Here is a 21,186-nt window from a genome sequence, read left to right on the forward strand (position 1 = left end):
CGAACAAGGTCCGACTCACGACAGGCCCCGTCATCAACCCCTTGCTGCGCTGGGCCTAATGGAGATTCTATTTTAAAATGACCAACAAACATGTTAGCAATGGATTCCGGCTCACTTACTTGTCCGACGCTCACGGGCACGCCAGGCTGACCATCCAGTTTCTTAACGGCCTTCCAAAATTGTTTGAATTTTTTAGAGCTATGATGCGACACTAAGATATCTAACTTAATTTGCTCTTGATGATTTTGGCACCATTTCAACTTGCTTTTGAATATTTTACGACTTGCGCACATATTTTCGTAAATTATTCCCGACATAGGCTTATTAAAGTTGACCCACTCCTGAAAGTGCACCCTAGCCCGCCCGTGGGCGTCCCGGACATGTTTATTCCAGCCCACGACTTTTTTACCCTTCCTATTACGGCCACAGGCTTGATGATAACTTTGGACCGCAGCGTCTGATAAAATATTAACGATATCTCCATATAAACAATCAATTAAATGTCGATGACTAATATTACTACAATTTATATTACAACAAATGTCAAAACCTTGAAAATCAATTAAATTTAATCTATCATTACATATTTCATAATATTTATCTATTTGTGCCCCGTCCCTGTCACCCCAAATTACTTTATTACATTCATTATTATTAATTACAAGTTTAGGCGGAACAAGCTCTAAACGGCAATCAATGCTAAACACTTTCAAACAATGAAAATGTTTACAATTTTCCGCCTGCATCATTAGATGTAGTATTGCATATGCAACGTACTGCATGTGGCCGTCAAATCGCTTGGTTTGACATTTCCCCCTACCAACCTGTTGCATAGGTCGTTAAATGTCACAAGAAAAAATACGGTCAGCTAAAGAGGAGTTTACAACCCCATCGGTTTAAGTTGTTTCACGCTCTTGCCCCATTGTCAGCTTCGATGCTGTTTGAAGAGTGTTTTATTTGAATTATCATACTATTGATGAATGAGGCCTTAGCTTGATTCATAACCAATAATTATTGATTATCTGCACTCACCTTAGCGTTATAACGGAGCAACGCTGTCATTTTAAAGAAATGGGTTGTGAAGAGCCCCAAAGCTCGGATCCTTACACCATAGCACAGTTTGTTTACCCTTAGCGATGTTATGCAGCAAGTATGAGTTGATTTTGAGAGCAAAGTTCTACAGCCCAGCCGAGTACGTTTCTCTACGGCCACACAGAAAGTCTCGCTTACCTTTGCGATCTTATGCAGCAACGCTGTTGTGGAGTTGGTCTTGAAGAGGCCCAAAGCTCGCCTCCGCAGGCCTTGTCCGAGGCAGGCCTCTACGGCACCGCAGAGAGCAGTGACACCACCGCTGTCTTCGTGAACAAATTTTCGGGTGACGGCCTAATGGACAAAAGCAAAATATAAGGTGTTAGTGTACCAAATTCATAATTAGGGGTCATCCATTAATTACATCACACGTTTAGGGGGAGGGAGGGGGTCAAGAAAATGTGACATATTGTGACATGGGGGAGGGGGGAGTCACAAACTTTGTGACGTCACTTTAACTTCATCAGTAACCGAAAATTTATTTAAATTTATTTAATTTAATTCGCTGTGCATTTAAATAACAAGTTTTTAAAACGATAATCGTTTTTATTCGTTTAATTTTCTTTCCTAAGCAGTTTTGGGACTTTTGGGTTATAAAATTACTAATATTTATATCGTCAAAACTATTTTGATAAAATATGAATAATACTTAGGCACTTAATTTGATTTGGCGATTTCGTAGAAAAATGTGACGTCACACTAGGGGGGAGGGGTTTGCCAAATGTGACCAAGTGTGACAAGGAGGGGGGGAGGGGTCAAAAAACCTAGAAATTCGTGTGACGTAATTAATGGATGACCCCTTAGGTGTATTATTCATCGTAGTGTTCGCAATCTGCCTATTGTTTATTATTATTTGTCTCTTGGTTTGTCACTCTTTTTAAAAATAGTCCGGACATTATTAAAGCAACTTGGAAAGTTATTAATGTGGAGACTGGTCGCTCGAAACACACAATGAAAGAACTGAAACTAAATATTGATAACAAAATTATAGATTCCAATTTAGAAGTAGCTACTGAATTTGAAAAATTTTTCACCGAGGTACCAGTATCCACAACTAAGGATTTAAATTCATCACCCTCATCTGCTGTTACATTATTAAAAGATAACGCTCCAGAGTGTTGTAGAGACCTTCATTTTGAACATGTTTGTACCTCAGATGTAATAAAGGCGTTTAAATCAATTAATGTCAAAAAAACGAATGACCTCTGGGGAGTCTCTGTCCATGCTGTCAAATCCTTAGTAGAAATTGTAGCGCCTGACTTGGTAGTTATATTTAACAACAGTGTCGATTGCGGCGAGTTTCCTGATTTAATGAAACATAGTAAAATAACTCCTTTGTTTAAATCTGGTAGCAGCTCTGACCCCACTAACTTTAGACCGATATCTGTGCTACCAACATTCAGCAAGATTTTTGAAAAATTAGTTCTTTCACAATTAGTACGACATTTTAACGGCAATAATTTAATGCATAATAAGCAGTTTGGTTTCACACGGGGTCGCTCAACAACCGATGCTGGTGTTGAGCTAATTAAGCATATTTTCGATGCCTGGGAGGAGTCACGAGATGCTTTAGGTGTCTTCTGTGATTTGTCTAAGGCGTTCGACTGCGTTTGTCATGAAACATTGATCAGGAAACTACACTATTATGGAGTTAGAGGATCGGCACTGAATTTACTTAAGTCCTACTTAAATGGTAGAATACAAAGGGTCGATGTGAGTGGACAGCGATCACCGGGGTCATTGGTCTCTATGGGTGTACCACAGGGGTCAATATTGGGGCCTTTCCTGTTCCTTATCTACATAAATGACTTGCCATTCCTTGTAAAGACCCACCATGACATAGTATTGTTTGCAGACGACACCTCACTTATTTTCAAAGTCAAACGACAGCAACAAGCGTACAATGATGTAAACGATGCTATTTCAAAGGTAGTAAATTGGTTCAATGTTAATAATTTATTGTTAAATGAGAAAAAGACTAAATGTATTCAGTTTGTCACTAGTAGTAACGTAAGGCATGTGCAAACAAGTGTCATTGTGAAGGATGAGGAATTGGAATTAGTTGATAGTACAGTTTTTCTTGGTATAACTTTAGATTCTAAACTTCAGTGGGGTCCCCATATTGCTACTCTTTCGAGTAGACTGAGTTCTGCAGCTTTTGCAGTGAGCAAAATCCGTCAGTTAACTGATGTGAAAACAGCTCGATTAGTATATTTTAGTTACTTCCATAGCATTATGGCATATGGTATTTTACTGTGGGGCGGTGCTTCAGAGATAAATACCATTTTTGTTCTGCAGAAGCGGGCTATTCGAGCAATATATAAATTGAACCATAGAAACTCACTTAGAGATAAATTCAAGGAAATTGACATAATGACAGTGCACTGTCAATATATTTATGAGAATATTCTGTAGGTATGTACATAAAAATATTGTTAATTTTAGGAAAAATTGTAACATTCATAATATTAATACTAGAAATAAACATAAGCTCGCAGTGCCCTTCACACGGCTCCATAAAATTAAAAAATCATTCATGGGTAATTGTGTAAGATTTTATAATAAACTTCCAAACCATATTACTGAATTATCAATTAATAAATTTAAAAATTATGTAAAGCGTAAACTTATTTCTAAAGCTTATTATACCACACAAGACTACATGAGTGATAAAACAACGTGGGATTAATGGTGACTCGAAATAGATAATTCAATGTATGTACTTCTTTGTTAAGTTTTATTGACATTTGTTATTGACATTTAGATTTTATTCTAGAAACATTCTAGACTAGTATTTTTTATACAATTTTTTTTTTATGTTTGACGATCTTTTTGTGAAATTCTTAGTATTAAATTTGATCTGTATAATAATCCAATATTACTATGGAATAATATTAACTTCAATAAATTGCTCTGATAATTAGCTTAAGATAATATATTATTAAGTATGTAAAACGTTCATAAGTGCTTGTTACTAGGCCTACATGAATAAAGTATTTTTGACTTTTGACTTTGACTTGACTTTGACTTTGGCACCACCCAAGGGACACGTGCAGGCTTCAGGTGGCTTACTACTAATACACCTCAAGTCTGCACTAGGCAAAGGATCGATTTTCCAGAGGGCGGGTACCAAAAAGAGGTGTATCTGTTGAATAACTATAAGAAAGGAGGGGCCTGTTTTTCTCTTATTTTAAGACCTACATTTATTATAAGTGAAAACTTATTCAAATTGCTGGTTATAAATTGAAGTCCAAAACCCCAAAGGATATTCGGCGTAGTACAGAAGAATTTTCACTAAGCTCTCAAGCTTCAACCGAGTCAATTAATTTATGACGGCGTCATTTTGTAGGTACGCCTTTGGGAAGGCTCGTATTTTGTTGGCTGACTCCTAAAAATTCAATAAATCGGGTTGACAGCCAGCCAGCAGCGGACTGTCTTATTTTATGTTAGGCTTAATATGAGACCGCGTTTGTATATGAATATGATATAAAACAAAAGTTTTGCGAGTGGTTTCGGGTCTATGGTATACTTTTCTACAAGTTTCATAGTTGAACTCAAATTATATGAAGAATATTTATGAAGCCTTAATTTTATTGCTTCAAAACGTAGAGAAAAATCGGAATAAATATACAAAGCTACCAAAATACCATAATCATTAGTAGTACGAGTACATATTCGAAATCTGTATGCTCTTAATGAATTCAGGATTACATTTCAATTTAGATTCGGTCTCAATTTATCCCCACTTGTGTAGTTAACCGAGCATTGAGGTCTAGGAATATTAATGAAAATTGGATTTACATTTCACGTGGTGTTTGAGACTTTGAGATTTGTGGATAGTAATACAAACCAGGATTTAGGTGGATTATAATTATTCTCTTGGGTCGGTTATTGTCTTGGATTAAATTAAGTAACTATAACTACCTATTTTGTTTATTTCGTTACTTCAAACACAAACATACATATATATAATATGCCTATTTCCCGGAGGGGTAGGCAGAGACCACGGATTTCCACTTGCTACGATCCTGACATACCTCTTTCACTTCCTTCACATTCATAACATTCCTCATACACGCGCGCCGGTTTAGCTAAGGGTGCTCTTGACCGTACTTCAAACACCGTTGCAAAAAAAGCTTTCTGTATAAAATGTATAACTACGACAAACCCAGAAAGGGTTTCAAAGAGTTTATGTAGCTATTTGAGGAGTTTCGTTTGCATCCTCATTAGTTATTACACATCGCAGGTTTTTTTAACCAATAATCATTTTTGGAACCTATAGGACCAGTCACTTTACCAGCCATTAATAATATATTATGAATCTACCAGTATTTTTCGCAATTTAGATTTCTTCATTAGGAGACGAGGAGAGAGAGAGAATACCTAAGTAAATCTACCGAATGACGCCTCCTATTACTACGGTTTTCTGAAATGATTCGCTTTGTATATTATTGAATATCTATAAATAAGTATACTTATACTAAGCGTAGACACAATACTAGTTAGGTATTTATTTCCAATTGAAAGAAGCCTCGGCAAATACTCGTAATTGAAAGATTATTCTTTAAGGAGGGTAAAATGATGGAATATCTCAATTGATCTCTATTCTTATTACACTCGAACGTTATTGACGATAAGGGTTCGAGAGATATCTACATCAGTCTGAGAGACATCAGAGAATCTTTTCTCAATTACGTCTTTTTCCAAGAGGCAATATCTTTACTTTAAAAGGAAATCCTATGCAGAGTTCCGTTCAGAAAACGTATTCGATTTTGAGCTCATAAATTATGCTCGTGCTTCAACGTTTTACGTTTAAATATCAGTCATATGTTTATATAAAGAGGTTTAATGTTCATTTTTGTTAAATGAGAAAGGCGTCAGCTAGCATGTGTTTAACTTTATAGCATTAGCATTCGATTTTCCCAGTGGTTAGCAGCCATAATACATTATATATTTTATTTTTCAATTTCACTTTAGAATTGAGGCAGCATGTCCAAACTAAGTAACTTGTCCAATAAATAGGATGCAAAAGAGAATGTGCAACGGAACTATAAGTATATACCTTCGTCCATAAATGGAAGATCCCCGCATAGGTTTAGATTTTTTCTATATGTAAACTTTTTCAGGGGAAGACAGGCTCTTTATATTAAATTTAATATATGCCGTAAATCAGAGACACATACGCCTGAGTTATGACTTTAGCCTCGTTCAATTCTACAGCGCCAAATCATAGCCTAAAATTGACTCCATGACTCAATCCGGAAACCGAAAACCGAGCCCTATTCTGTAGTAAGATTTATAAGGAGACAAGTTCGCTCTGACCAGTGACCATGACTGTAGTCTCATCATTCGTATTTTCATTCAAAGTAACGAGTCTCCCATTCTGGTGAACGGAGTAGCGTTACTGGCAAACGAATAATGATACTATGTAGAGAGATACAGAGCATAGTTTATTTATACCAAACTTTATCCCGTTTTACTGTTCACTAAATACTTTATTGGTACCAGTTTTACGACAAAGTTGCCTGCCCTATCTGGAACAATATGTATTGCGAGCACAGTGAACATAACACACAGTAAGTTACGGTATTTTTGGTAACTATTTTTTACCAAGGCTTACTCGTGTATTTACCTACCTATTTACTACTGTATTCTAGATTATACATAATTTTTTTTTTGATTAAATTTTATTATTGACAGGATGTCAAAACTTTATTGACAGATTTTTGTAGGTTGTTAAATTACTTCAAAGTCAAAATACTGGGATCATGACAATGATCAGACATCGAAATTTTTGTGGCAAAATAAAGTGACAGACAAAATAAAATATCGACATGTTTGTTAAAATCGATGTTACCTTAACGTTTACTTAGAGACATTTTATAAGAAGATGGCTACCGCAAAATACACAACACGTTCGATATCTTCTTCTCTTTTGATATATTGGTAGTTTTCTATTCTTTTGGCATTGTAGGTATACCAAGTACACTTTACGTTTTAATTTTTAAACACTAAATAAATGTAATAAAGAAATTATGTACCGTTTTGTAATTGATTTGCATTATTGAAATTTCTCGGTAGCTTACCTACAGCAAGTAGAGGTTACATATTTTAAATATTACTTATAGTCTACCTGTGACTTATCGATAACAGATTTATTTTTGCCACAATAACTTCCATGTCTGATAATGATACTATAAAACTGTAGGCAGTGTAATGAAACATTTCCCAGAGGTATCGGTAACACCCACATTTATCGGAACATTCCATATCAACGCATTGAAAGCATTGAACACCTACAGCATTTACCTCAAGCCTCTTAGATCTATGAGGACGATTGACTTTTTATCAGATGTGTAGGTAAGTAGGTATACAGAGGTCCCAAGACTATGGGACATCAAGGGAAAGTACCTTAAATATCGTAGATAGGATATTTTGCTGGAATAAGACGTTATTTTAATTTAAAAAACAATTCAAACTGCATTCATAGATTTTTAAATAATGACATGTTGAACCGGGAATCGAACCCGCTACTCGAGAAAAAATAATCACCCTGTAGTTTTATCATACCGATCGAAAGGATTCATCATAAGGATTATTTTTTGCTTAATAACCTAGTGTCAGAAATAAAAGGAAGACCATGAATTTACCTATACACTGATATAGGTATTCAGTTACCACATTACATAAGTTATATTCGTATACCTGTTACAACAACAAGGAACATTTAAAAACTACAAAGCCTGACCTATCCAAGTACATTTTCTAGAATAAACAGTCATTAAGGTAGTCTAATGTAATTTCTCACCCCTATTTGTACGCCGTTCGCATAAGAACCATTAGGGCAGTCTGGACACGATTAACTAATCTATTTCGCGGCAGACACTACGCTTAGACACAGACAATAAATACCGAAGTCTGACCTAGACCTGTCGAGAAGTGTCTGAAAAGTTTTATTAGTTTGTTTGTAGTTAAAAATCGACACAGTCTACGGAGTCAATAATGTGTAGTAACGAAAAAGACATAGATATATAGTCTGTTCGGAAAGAGAAGTCGTGGAATGTATTGGGCTCCATACATTCCACTCTTCTCTTTTCGCACAGACTCTACCTATTTTATTTGAATATAGTTTCAAAATGAGAGCGTAACCAACTATTATTTATTCTGTGGCGTAGCTTCTATTGTAAGGTGGGAGCTAGGTTCGTATTTAAATAATCTTAAACCCAGTTATTTAATCTCTAGCCTAGGACTACCTCTCCATATAGGTGCTCGTTTTATCCCAATAGATGGAAAATAAGATACCATTGTGAGAACTAGTCTGTACTGTATATATTACATGGTATAATCTAATATCGCAGGTAACATCTTTAAATTTTTATAAGTTCAGTACTTATCTAATTTATGGGTCAAACAGATCACTGTGTTACGTTCTTTCCTGTGGACATACACAAAGTTAAGGGCTATAAAGATTAATTTTCTTATTTAACCCTTATCCACGTAAAAAGGTCCTCCTTTTATTTACAGAACTATGATAAAATCATTACTTACATGCCCACAAGCTGTTAACTATTGCCCACAGGAGAGAAAACTAGCGTGTTCGCGCGAACTGTACATTTTTCTCCCCTGTGGGCAATAGTTAACAGCTTGTGGCCATGTAAGTAAAGATTTTATCATAGTTCTGTAAATAAAAGGAGGACCTTTTTAGGTGGGTTAGGGTTAAATAAGAAAATTAACCTTTATAGCCCTTAACTTTGTGTATGTCCACAGGAAAGAACGTAACACAGTGATCTGTTTGACCCTTATATTTTAAGTGCCTTTCATCATTTTTGTTATGTTGAAGGACTTTGTATTCAGTATTCAAATTACAAATTTAAATAGGTTAATGGTCCCAATTCGGGACGCCGCCGGCGGTGAGAGGATAAATTAAATACCTACGACACTATAGTTAGTTTTTTTTAGCATTAGAAAGAACTTGCAAGAAGGTAAGCGATCTTGACATTTCTTTTAATGGAAAAACGCTTTTTAAAAATCAAAAACTATTATTTATGAAAGCAGCTAAGAATATAAATGATCGTATTAGATTCATAATTGTTACATATTTGCCGTAACTTATTTTTAAAATGTGTTTTTCAATTAAAAGACACATTAAGATTGTTTACCTTTTTTCTAATGCTAAAAAAAACGAGGTATAGGTAGATCTTGAATACTTCTGAATAAAGTGAACAGAAAAGCTAAGGTACCTACATACAGCAAAGTCATAAAGTACGTAATAAATTAATAATGCATAGCTAATAATATCATTTATAAGTAGGTAAAACCTGTTAATGAAAGGACCGACTGAATAGAAAAATCAATAGGTCTGTTAAAAGCTATTAAGAGCCAACAGGAGTGGTCATTTTTCCATACAAACGTACTCGATTGTTTCCTCCGTGGGTTTAGATGCTAGAGCGATGATTTTTTCAACACAGATTAATATTGTCAATATCTGCGTCGGACCGTTTTGCTTTTTTTGATATTTTTGTTTTTTAAGGCGCTATCCCTTCAAAAATGGCTAAAATGGCCTAATTGACTATGCCGCAATGAGAGGCGTATTCAAAACTAATATCAACTAACCAAAAAAGCAAAACGGTCCGACACAGATAATTTCATAGTCATTTAGATTTCCAAGTTTTATTAGGATTGGTTAAGTTTTGGAGGAGGAAACAGTCGAGTACGAAACCTCGATTTTTGAGATTTTTACTCAGGATTTTTCGCCTGTCCTTATCGCACTAGTTTTAGGAGCAGCTTCCGTTAGCGAGACGGGTATATTTACCAAAAATATTTAAAACTCAGCTCCTGTTTCGTCTTAAGAAATACAATAGAATTCCTGCAGCTTCAAGTTTAGCTATGTGAGAGGTTATGAGAACTAATCGAGACAAGTACTTGAACTAACTTCAGAACTACGCGCATAGGCAACTAGTTGATGTTGATACACTAATTGATGAAGATACTTGAACTGCACGAGAAACTTATTATGAACTTACTTAGGTAACTGATTAATTATTTATTTACTATTTATTTCTTAAAATATAACATATAGTTTGGCAAGAGTCCCTTGTCAGTGAAGCATAGATTGTTACTGTAAATTTGTTTCTGACATAACTGGTTTGCCAGACTATAGAAAATATTATCAAGAAAAATTTTCTTGACAGTCAGACAGATTTAAAGACGTAGCATTGACGTAACAAAAAGACTGAAGCCTGCTGTATTAAATAATAACCAATTTATTTGGAACTATTGCAAATAAAACTCGACTCTTCTAAAAGTAACTTTGATAAACTTAACAAAGATTTAAGATGCGCTAGACTTAAAGATTTCTGAGACCTTTGGCTTGGTATGCTATGGTGGAGCTACGTGCGTAAACCTCTCTGATTAGTTGATTACTCAAAGGTGAACTAGAAGAAAACCCTTAAAGGGATTTCTTAAACCTTTAGACCATCGATTTTGCTGAACATTTTTCCTTCTTTGTGTGCTTTCTATAATCAATAACGTGGCTCCAGCTGGTTAAATTGAATTAGCAGCGGGAAATGAAAAGCTCTTCAATGCTACAGAGCAACACAAGGGCAAATGCAACAAGATGAATCGTATTTCACGCCAGAGTAAATGCAATAGATTTACTTAGACGGGTGCTTGGAACTAATTTCATTGCTACTCCTAAAATAAAGGCCAGCTTTGAAACCTGAAATCCTTTGCAGTGCTCGTACGATTACAGTGTAATCTAAGCAGCATGACTGTCTAATTGAGTATTTAAATACCTATTATAGAAGTAGAAGTCCTAGCAGACAAAGGTTGTAAATCTGATAATAACTCAAAGGTATAGTGGCATTTGCCTATAATATACGACAATGGTAAATTTTACTCAGCCTTCGGTGTCCGTCTTTTCGTGGTCACGTGACCGACACATGCCTACGTCATCATGCGACAGCGCTATATGATAATATGCGATAGCGCTATATATAGGGTCCATGTTATTGTGACGTAGGCTTGTGTCACTCTGGGAAGAGAAGACCATGTTTTATTAGACTATGGTGTACCTACGTCTGTAATTGGTGAAGTTGGTTAAAATGTGATTAAATTTAAATAATAAAATGTATTATGAAATCTAAATCAAGCAAATACTCTAATTCTATATTATAGTAGCAATACTAGCAATACGGACAAAATAGGTACGATGAAAAGAACCGCTTTTCCGCAAACGAAGAGCTCTGAACTAATCTAGTTTTACTTTTATAATGAAATGAAAGTTGGAAACAAGAAGTCTTTTATACAACTCGTGGCTAAGTAATCTAGGTAGCGTTAGTAATATTCTGAAGTTACGAAGTCTTGAAGAATGCTGATTTTAAAACTTTTTGTAGCATCCGTAACCTTTAACTTTAAAAAGACTTTCGGGGAGTTTGTAAGGAATTCATAATTTGAAATTAAAGAGAAAATGTTTTAGATTCGGTGAACAAAATTATAACAAGAGCGGCAGCCTAGATTTGATTTTCTAAAAATGCCTTTTTTGTATTAACTTTGTTCTTTCTTAGATATACCTAAGTATTCATATTATAGAAAACTCAATCAGGATACAGAGAATAAATTAAACCATTTAAGTAACTTGTAATAAAAATAGGGTATGTTTTAAACCTAAGTAGCATATCACTTTAGTTATCAGATTGAACTAGACATAATTAATTAATTACTTAATTAGGTTAAATTAGGTACTTATCTCGATCTCGGTTTGGTTATTTTAAAAATATATCAAATATAATTAAATGAAAATGTTTTGGTGTTAGTGTTACTAAATAAAATTCAATTGCGTATTTTTCAAACGGTATCGAACGATCAATTCTCATTTGTACCGAATTGATTACACGTCAACTCTTGTAGCTAAACTACAACCACCAGAATCCCGAGACGCCAACAGAGACCAATGAGGCACATAATTCGATTCGGCAGACCCTTGGGAGCACATCGTTAATTTCAGCGGTCATGTAAGTAGGTAAATAAATAGGTGTGTAGGTACAATATCTTACGAGAGGTATGTAAGTAGTAAGTACTCGCACCTATCTTATGAAAAGGAGATTTAGTAAAGCCGACAACTGACTAACAGGCCGCCGGACGATATCGGCCTGTCAGTTAGAACAAAAATTTGACAGTTCCGAACAACTGACCGGCCGATATCGTCCGGCGGACTGTTAGTCAGTGGTCGGCTTTATTTTCAAACGTAGCCTATGATTCCAAAATGGTCAAAGATGAAAACATTACACGATCAAATAGTATAGGTTAAAGCCAAGTCGTTCAGTGACTGATCCAGGAGGTTTACTTGGTCGGTTTAACCAATAAATGTTATCATCATATCATCATCTCAGCCATAAGACGTCCACTGTTGAACATTGATCACAGAATTCAGAATATAGGGACATTAAACAATTCTAAATGATTAAATAGATTTATTTAATAATAAAGGTGCATAATAGTGTCCTCGTACCTCCTTACCTTTATATCTATAGGTGTATAGATTCCTATATATATGATAATGGTGCAAGCAGTTGTATTGGTTTGAGCACTTCATAACGTAGGAGCTCTGGGGAAATCAAATCGTTATGACGAACAATAATAGAGAAAATGACAGATCCTCTTATGGGCAGTATTCGAAAAGGGTCTCGCAATATCTAACGATTTATAATAATAGTTGTTTACTTATATGTCTTATATATTTTATTTTATTTTATTCGGGATGCTACAGCTTATATATACAGGTTTGTAAGGTTTGCACTAGTAGGAAGGTACCTACTTAGATATGGCTCGTATTTAACCGGGTAGCAAAGTAACCCGTCTCGGGTGGTTTAAAAAAATAGAAATAATGAGCTTTGCTAACCTAACCTCAAGTTTTGGTGCCTGTATATTACGAGGTATTTCTATACCTACCGGTTCCGAGCCCTGACTGCGAATGTACTCGTAATCTGACCTTTCAAGTTTTCTAAGGGACAACAGTTGCAGCTGCCGTACTCGTATATAAGTACTCGTAATAATGATAATTTCTGTGATTGTGTATAAATCTGCTAGCGTGACCATATAATCAAGCGTGACAATACCAGCTATATTCGAACTTTAAGATACGTCAAATAGATATGGAAACGATATACATTAGATATGTCAGTGTCAAACAAGTGTCAAAAGTGACGTTTTTGTTTGAAGACACGTCGCTTTTGACACTCGTTTGACACTGATATATCTTTTCTAGATCTATTAACTGACGTATCTTAAAGTTTGAATTGGGCCGTACAGGCGTACAAGTCTGTGAGCGTGACCGATGACAGATCGCAACGGTCTTACCTCTTCCATCAACTGCTTGACCTCCTTCTTGACGGCGGCTATGAGCTTCTCCTTGGCCTCGGTGCCAGGGTCCGCTGCTGGCATGCTCCCCTCCTCGTTCTCTGCAGAAACATGCGTCAATAAATACATTGTACTGTAAACTTGTCCAAAATGGCAACATGACGAACATTGCCTGGCTTGACAAAACCTGCTACTCCGCATATAACTAATTCTAATCTTTTGTGTTGCTTCTTCTTTCTGGAAACATTTATCTAATAATTTATCAACTACATAATTATCTCAATTTATTTATGTATATTTTATGAATAGGTTCAAAATATATTTCTGTAGTTTATTATTTTTCGTGACTTGCCGTGATATTTTCACCTGATGGTCTCATCGAATGATCAATATTTATTTGTTTTCTACTTTATCAAGGCCGCTTGTGGTTTTTTATTGCAGAACATGCTTTGAATGAGTAAAATAATTATATACTTAGCTATCTAGGTAATAGAAATCAAACTTTGTAAAGAAAAACATTTAAAGCAAACTAAAGAATACCTATGTCATTATAAATATTTTATTTTCAAAACAAGCTGCTTAATGAGAATTAATATGAGTGAAAAAAGGCTTAACGCTACGCGTAGTACTAATTAACTACGAAACAGAGAAAAGCTCTGAAAATACAAGTTTTAATCCGTAACGACCTCTAGAAACGAGTTTCGATTCGGTATCATAATGTATTATTAATACTGTAGTCGATACCTTTGGGCCATGGTCATCAGACACCAGACAAGTTGTGAAAGAAATTTCTCATAAACTTGTCTGGGTGTTTGGCGACCTTCGAGCAGGGGACCGATTTTTGAATTTCGATCACTCGATTTCGTCACTTGAAAATCGGTGGAAAACGGCGAAATGCTAATTTTTGAAACACGAGCGATCGAAATTTGGAATCTAGTGGTATTGACCACTCGATTTCAATTCTATTAGTAGAATTTAAACGCCTAGCAGTGGAGATATTATTTAACGAAATACACGAAATCGAGTGGTCGAATTTCAAAAATCGGCCCCCAGTTCGAGCAGGTGAATATTTCGCTCAGCGGCTACATAAGTCTGGCAATCCAACGGGCAAACGCAGCAAGCGTCCTGGGGACGATGCCCCGGGTAAGTAAGATTAGGTTTTATAGACGAAAACTGTTTAGGTATGTCATGTATATACATATTGTTATTGTTAATAAAATTTCATCTAGGTTTTTACTTTTAACAATCAAGGATCATGAAAATTATTATTGATTAAATAGAAAAAGTAGTTGAGCTATAGTGTACTTTAGCTTTTCTTAAGATTCTACTTTGCACGTGCCAACAGAACACTAAGGGGATCTTGGTATTCTTGGTGCTTTCTCTGTGTGTGTTACAGGTATTTCTTAGTGATTGTTAGAGGTAATAAACGAAAATATGAATTAGATGTCCAATGTACATAAGCAGACGCCCTAATAAAATAGAGCCTCGAAACTAACGCTACGTCTTACGTAGGCGAACAACGCGCGAACGCGGCGCGGCGCGGCGCAGCGAAATCAATCCTTTGATGCCCATAGAAGTGTCCTACGTAAGCGATCTCGTTGCGAACGCGGTGCGGCGCGATTTGCACGCGAATGTCAGGCGCCGCGCCGCGTTCGCGCGTTGTTCGCCTACGTAACGCTACGTCTTACGTAGGCGAACAACGCGCGATCGCGGCGCACCGCGTTCGCAACGAGATCGCTTACGTAGGACACTTCTATGGGCATCAAAGGATTGATTTCGCCGCGCCGCGCCGCGCCGCGTTCGCGCGTTGTTCGCCTACGTAAGACGTAGCGTAAGACGTAGCGTAAGCCTTGTAAATTGTAGCATCATAATAGACATTTTTTATAATAGACATAAGTACATTATAAGCTCTTTATCGTTTTACAAGATAACATGAAAGTTACATTAAGCGCAAAAGCCGATTTGCCGCCTAGCAAAAATACTTGATAAATTCAAATTGATATACGACAGGTCCAATACATATTCAAGGATCGGAAATTGTTTGATGAATACATAATATAAGTCGGTATTTAAATGGAGCTCGCAAACGATTTGTCCTAAAGGTTTTTGAGATAAGTATTTTAACATTGATCTCGTAAAACGGGTAACCAATACCTATAATTATTTTCTGCGAGAAAACTAAGGTATCTAAGGTAAGGTAAGGTAAATAGGTAAGGTAAGGTAACGTGGAGCTTGCTATAGTCCTCATTTTCCTCCCTGGACAACCCTGGATAATGACATTATGGAAAATATTTTTACAGAATTTTATGTATTTTAGTCATATGTCATTTTCAAAAGTGGCCGAAAGGGTCATAACCTTTCCTTTTGAGGTACCCTATAAACGAAAAAATTGAACAGTCGAGTATAGTACATCAAACTGTGTAAAAATATTTTTAATAACGTTAATATCCAAAGAGGAAAATGCGAACTAAGTTTGTGTGAAAAGGCGATACGCGCGGTTTCTCCACTTTCGTCATAAGCAAAGTTATTTTATCTACACACATGTCATTAGTGCTCTATAATGCGTTCAGAAACCGTAGGAAATGACAAGCTTTATTACAACCAATTTTACTATGAGAACTTCCTTATCTGTGGTAGTAGAAAAAATTGTACTTTAATGTACATAACGTTATAGATTTTTGTAGGTTATGAGTTTAAATTTGGAACAGCAGTCAAAACTCAAGTAGGTCTCTATTCTAGTACCCATAGATATTAAAACAGTTATCGATACGAAACGTCAATTTAGTATGTTTTTTAAATATAAACCGCACGATATTTGATCTCGAGTGACATGAGAATAGGGACTTCATTCTTTTGTTTAGAAATTTAAAAAAACTACGGATGTGTGACATGCGTGAAAAAAGTTTTCATTTACCGCCATTTGACGTACAGTTTATCTTTTAGTTAGTTTTAAGTATGTGTTTAGATAAAGTAGTGTATGTAACTGTACATAATTAGGCATTAAAACACTCGTGTGATCCTATTAAGAAACTCACTAACGTTCGTTTCTTAAACCCACACTCGTATTTTAATGCCTCTCATTATGTAGCAGTCACATAAACTACTATATTACAACTTTTATTTCTTACAAGTTACATGCGTTTATTGTACATTGTTACCCGTTGCTAAAATTTAGTAGTTTATATGCCACTAGAAACCGAGTTTTGTTCCTCACGCCTTTTGACCTTTGTGTTTCTCTCGGGGTTTAAAACCCAAATTCGTATAAACTAACTTCTCTCCCAGGAACTATAGCTAAAAATTATATGTATAGTTACAGCACGACTGGCCTACAACTGATCACCCCTGAATCATAAATAATATTGAGTACAAAACATGTGTAGGTATATAATGGCATCAGTGTCTCATAAAACTCTCCAAGCAGAAACAGTAATGACACCGCAGGAAGGGAGCTTCGCCCAAAAAAATCCAATATTTGTTTTGCATCAACGTCAAGTTCGGAAGCTTTTGAAAGAAAGTAATTTACGCCCCGACCGAGAAAAGTCCGGAAAGCGTGTAAATAAATAGGCACTCCCTAATGGATACTGGAACAACAAGTAAAAAGTTTCAACACTGTCGTACGTACAAAATGGTTTATATACAAATATAGGTTACAAAGGTACAGAAAAAGCGGATATCCATGAGAGATCAAACTAGGATGAGCGCTGAGAGCCTCTATCTTGGACATTTGCGAACTAGCGCGGTTAAGTATCGCATCTACGTATAGTTAATATAAAAAAAAGTAACTAAACTAGGAATGGCAAGCTTTACCTACTACGGTATAACTCTTTGGAAGACCATTAAAATTGTAGCCTACGTCGCTCGGGCCGTGAATTAGCACCTCATTCATACAAAAAACGCGAGTTATATACTTATATGGATTTTCTGGCTTGGAATTTTCCTCCTTCCCCGAACCTGGATTTTACACACGTTTAATTCGATTCGGTATTATATTGCTCTAGAAAGGTAGCAGTACTTTGGTCTTAACATGGTGCGAAAATTACTTTCGCATTTACAATACATAATTAGTATGAATGTGTAGAAGCTAAGGTTTTGCATTGTTCGATATGCACTTGTACTGTACGGTTATTTATGTGTCGTGCAGGTACATAAAAATTTCAACTGTATTTTTTTATAAAAAATATTTTGTTGCCAAAGTATGAAACTTTCCTATTATTTCATAAACAACTTAGATATTTCACAACAACACAAATCTGATCTAAACATAATTACGTCCTGGCCATGAAAACTTTCCTTTTCATTGTTTCATAAATAACAGATATTTTACAGCTGAAATCTGATAACACATACTCGAAATTGGAAAATACTGTCGCTCTACTCTTTTTTTTCGTCGATTACATTGTTTTGTGCGAGTTTATTACGCAGCGAACGTGCTTACAAAGTTGTTCCTTTAACGGAAATGTAGAAAAACTCGATTTTCGAATTATAGGAAAAAGAAAACACTTTTGAGGTACTTACAAAATAGGTAGCTGGCTTAAGTTCAGACCCTTTATACCATAATATAAGTATATATTAACATTAAAACATAAATTATACTTACCTACCTATGTATGTTCGTGTAAACTAGAGAAAACAATCTCTTCACTAAAAACGGGTGTTTACGCGGTACATACTTTTATTATATATATACCTAGTACATAGATTTCCAAGAACAATATATGTATATCGAGTAACGAGTCTTCAGTCAAACATTAATAAGTCTTTAAAAAGACTCTATTAGGTTAAACTAGTCGAGTTCTTACAAACTCTGGCAACTGAACCCTTGCGATGTTATCGCCGCGAAAATATCTGCTAATATTTCAGAAAAAATTTAAAGGATGTCGTGACAGCGGGCGACGGAAATTAGATATCTTTTTAGGCGGAACGAGAAATTTTAAAATGTTGCGAAATTGGTAGAGGCGAGATATGAATATGACTGGTTGATGGTATTATAAGCCATCCATATATTAATGATTTGTATAATGTACAACTACTTACTAAGTAGTCTAGGGAAAATATAGGTATATCTATTACACTTGTATTTGGGAAGTCCTTTCTACCCCTATGCGAAGCGAACATAGCGAAACGAAGAGCCTATGGCTAAAGGAAACCCGAAGAATCTTCTTTTCCTAGGGTTGATTATTGCACTAATAATGTCTATTTGGGATAACCATTTGACCCTTCACCCTTATTTAAAATGGTTCGTGCAAAAATAGGGGTCAATGATAATACCTTACAGATCCATTATATATTTGGTTGTAGTCTACCCTAGTATCACTAAATAAGTACCTATCTAAAGGGGCTCGGGAAAGCTTCTCGGGCGCAATAGGAGGTCTTTTTAAGGTCATAATGTCTCTAATGTCACTTAAAAACAGCTTGTGTCTTATCTCATGAAAACACCCTTAACTTAATCCTATCTTACTCGTAATATTAACATGCGCAACTTACGCTAACATACTACGTTAAGCACCCGATCCCTCGCCTAATGCTCATCGTTCCGTTATGAGCAGTCACTGCTCAGTAAGATTAAAGTTGCTCATACGTTCCTCTGAACCCATTTATCTAAGTCCACGTACCTACAAGATTGATGCCAGTGACACGGGATTGGAGTACGCAATTTTTCCTCGCAAGTTACCCTACAAGACAGGCGTAATGACCGTAATAATTAAACACGTCGTCTTACGCGTTTGCAGGTGAGTCATGCATCAAAACCGGACATTTTGATGATGGTGTTTGGCCGGATACCGGATACCGGATATTCGGCCTGACCATCGGCCGAATATACGGTATCCGGCCGCCGAATATTCGGCCAGCGGAACTATACCTACATTTCGGTTTTTCAGGTGCGCATTCTGCAGGTTTGACCTGTTTCCTAGTAAACGTTCGGGCGGACTTATTTCTAGGTTCGAAATGAGTGCGCGTGCAAGTGGAATGGTTAAATTGTTTCTGTTTCTTAAATCCAATTTTACTCCGAAATCAAGCAATGTTACTATCCGGTATCCTGCCGGATAGTATGTCATTATCCGGTATCCGGCCGTATAGTAAAATAATGACCGGATACGCCGGATACCGGATAGTAACCGGATATCCGGTGCATCTCTAGTTTTTGCATATGTAAAAGAACTATATCTTTAGGTATTTAAAAAAGAGTTAACGAAATCTACCCTAAAATGGCTTCTTAAGCCAGTTGAGGATAGATGAAAACATTACATGATCAAGCTCGTTCAGTGACAGATCCAGGTGGTTTTGTAATTGGTTGGTTGATTAATAAATGTTATAACTGCCCGAAAATGTACAAATTATTTGATGACTTTTATTTAAGTACCTAAAGATACAGAGTATAAGTATTTACCTATTTAAACATATCTAAAAAGTCTACAATACAATTTTCGATGTCTGAGGGCTATCGCATATTCGAGCGATAGAGTGGCGGATAAAGAAATTTAGAATTTCATTTTTCGCGGTAGGCCTCTGATATGATCAACTGAACAGCAACAAAGGTCCGATTTTTAACTAAGGGGTTGTGCACAAATCACGCGAGGTATTTTCGGCTACTTTTTGACCTCCTCTCCCCCTTGGTGATATTTGGTGAGGTTTTTGGCTACCCCCCTCCCCCACATAACATCACGTATATTTTTTTGAAATTTTTCCATCCGACCGGTCAAGGCTATACGCACTCCAAAATTTCGTAAAATAGACTCACTGTTTTGAAGTGCGGAGTGAAGATTTATGTTTAACGAAACCGAGAAAAAGTATTCTAGGTACTCATGTGTAGAATGTGGTAGGTATTTTTTCGTAGTTTCGTCCACTGTAGAATAATACAGGTGAGGTCTCCAACCATTTGAATGATAATTTAAATGTTAACAGCCTGTATAACGTTTTTTTAGACTACTTAGACTTAAAACTATTGTCATGTTATATGACTTTTTACCCGACTACGGCGAAGCCAAGATGAAGAGTTATGATTTGGAGGAGTACTTCGATTGGACTTTCCGGCCCAGTGGCATATCTTCTCGTAGCCTGCTTAAACCGTAGTTTAAACTGACTTTATAAGAAAAGCTATACCTACCTAACATTTTACAAAAAACGATTTGACTATTTAAAATAACAGTCTTGAAATGTTAAAAATGTAGTTCCAGTAAGTACCCGTTAGAGATGGCTTCGTTGTTTACACACTTTTCGGCCTTCACCCGGTCGGGGTTCTCCTTTAATAAAAACAATTGTAATTGACGCAAAATATATTGGACTTTTTGCCGCTACTAAATAAGGTTACTAAGAATAAATCATAATTCCGTTATAATTTTACATAGCATTTGATTTATTACTAAGTTATACAATTATCCATGTGCTCAAGCAATCAAACATTCCATTCACATATTAGTGTCAAGTCTACTGCGTGAAGTGTTATGAATGGCAAAAGTTTCTAAGACAGCGAGTCCTCAGGAAGTTTGCCTTAATCATTATTTATGTATGTACTTACCTATGTAACTACTATTTGTGACGTTCCACGGAAAAAGGTACCTTATGGCGGCTGGCGCTTACGTCGCATAGCGCCGCAATAATATTGAAGCAATGTTAAAAATAGCGTAAGCGCAAGCCGCCATAAGGTACCTTTATCTCTGGGACGTCACATTTACTTAATTCGGAAGGTACCTACAGCATTAGAGAATGTCATCGCTTAAAAAAATGGATGCGACTACTATT

General features: G+C 36.0%; 1 protein-coding gene across 1 annotated transcript in view; it reads right to left on the reverse strand.

Annotated features, from left to right (window-relative positions):
* The window catches only part of LOC134674922 (small G protein signaling modulator 2-like), a 136,017-nt gene that overhangs the window by 113,476 nt on the left and 1,355 nt on the right, over positions 1-21,186 (reverse strand). Inside the window, exons 2-3 of the mRNA XM_063533083.1 lie at positions 13,447-13,547; positions 1,231-1,383 (exon numbers count right to left, since the gene is read on the reverse strand). Coding sequence (XP_063389153.1) covers positions 1,231-1,383; positions 13,447-13,547 — 254 coding nt within the window. The remainder of the gene's footprint in view (positions 1-1,230; positions 1,384-13,446; positions 13,548-21,186) is intronic.

The sequence above is a fragment of the Cydia fagiglandana genome, chromosome 20, assembly GCF_963556715.1.
Source record: "Cydia fagiglandana chromosome 20, ilCydFagi1.1, whole genome shotgun sequence".
NCBI lineage: Eukaryota > Metazoa > Arthropoda > Insecta > Lepidoptera > Tortricidae > Cydia > Cydia fagiglandana.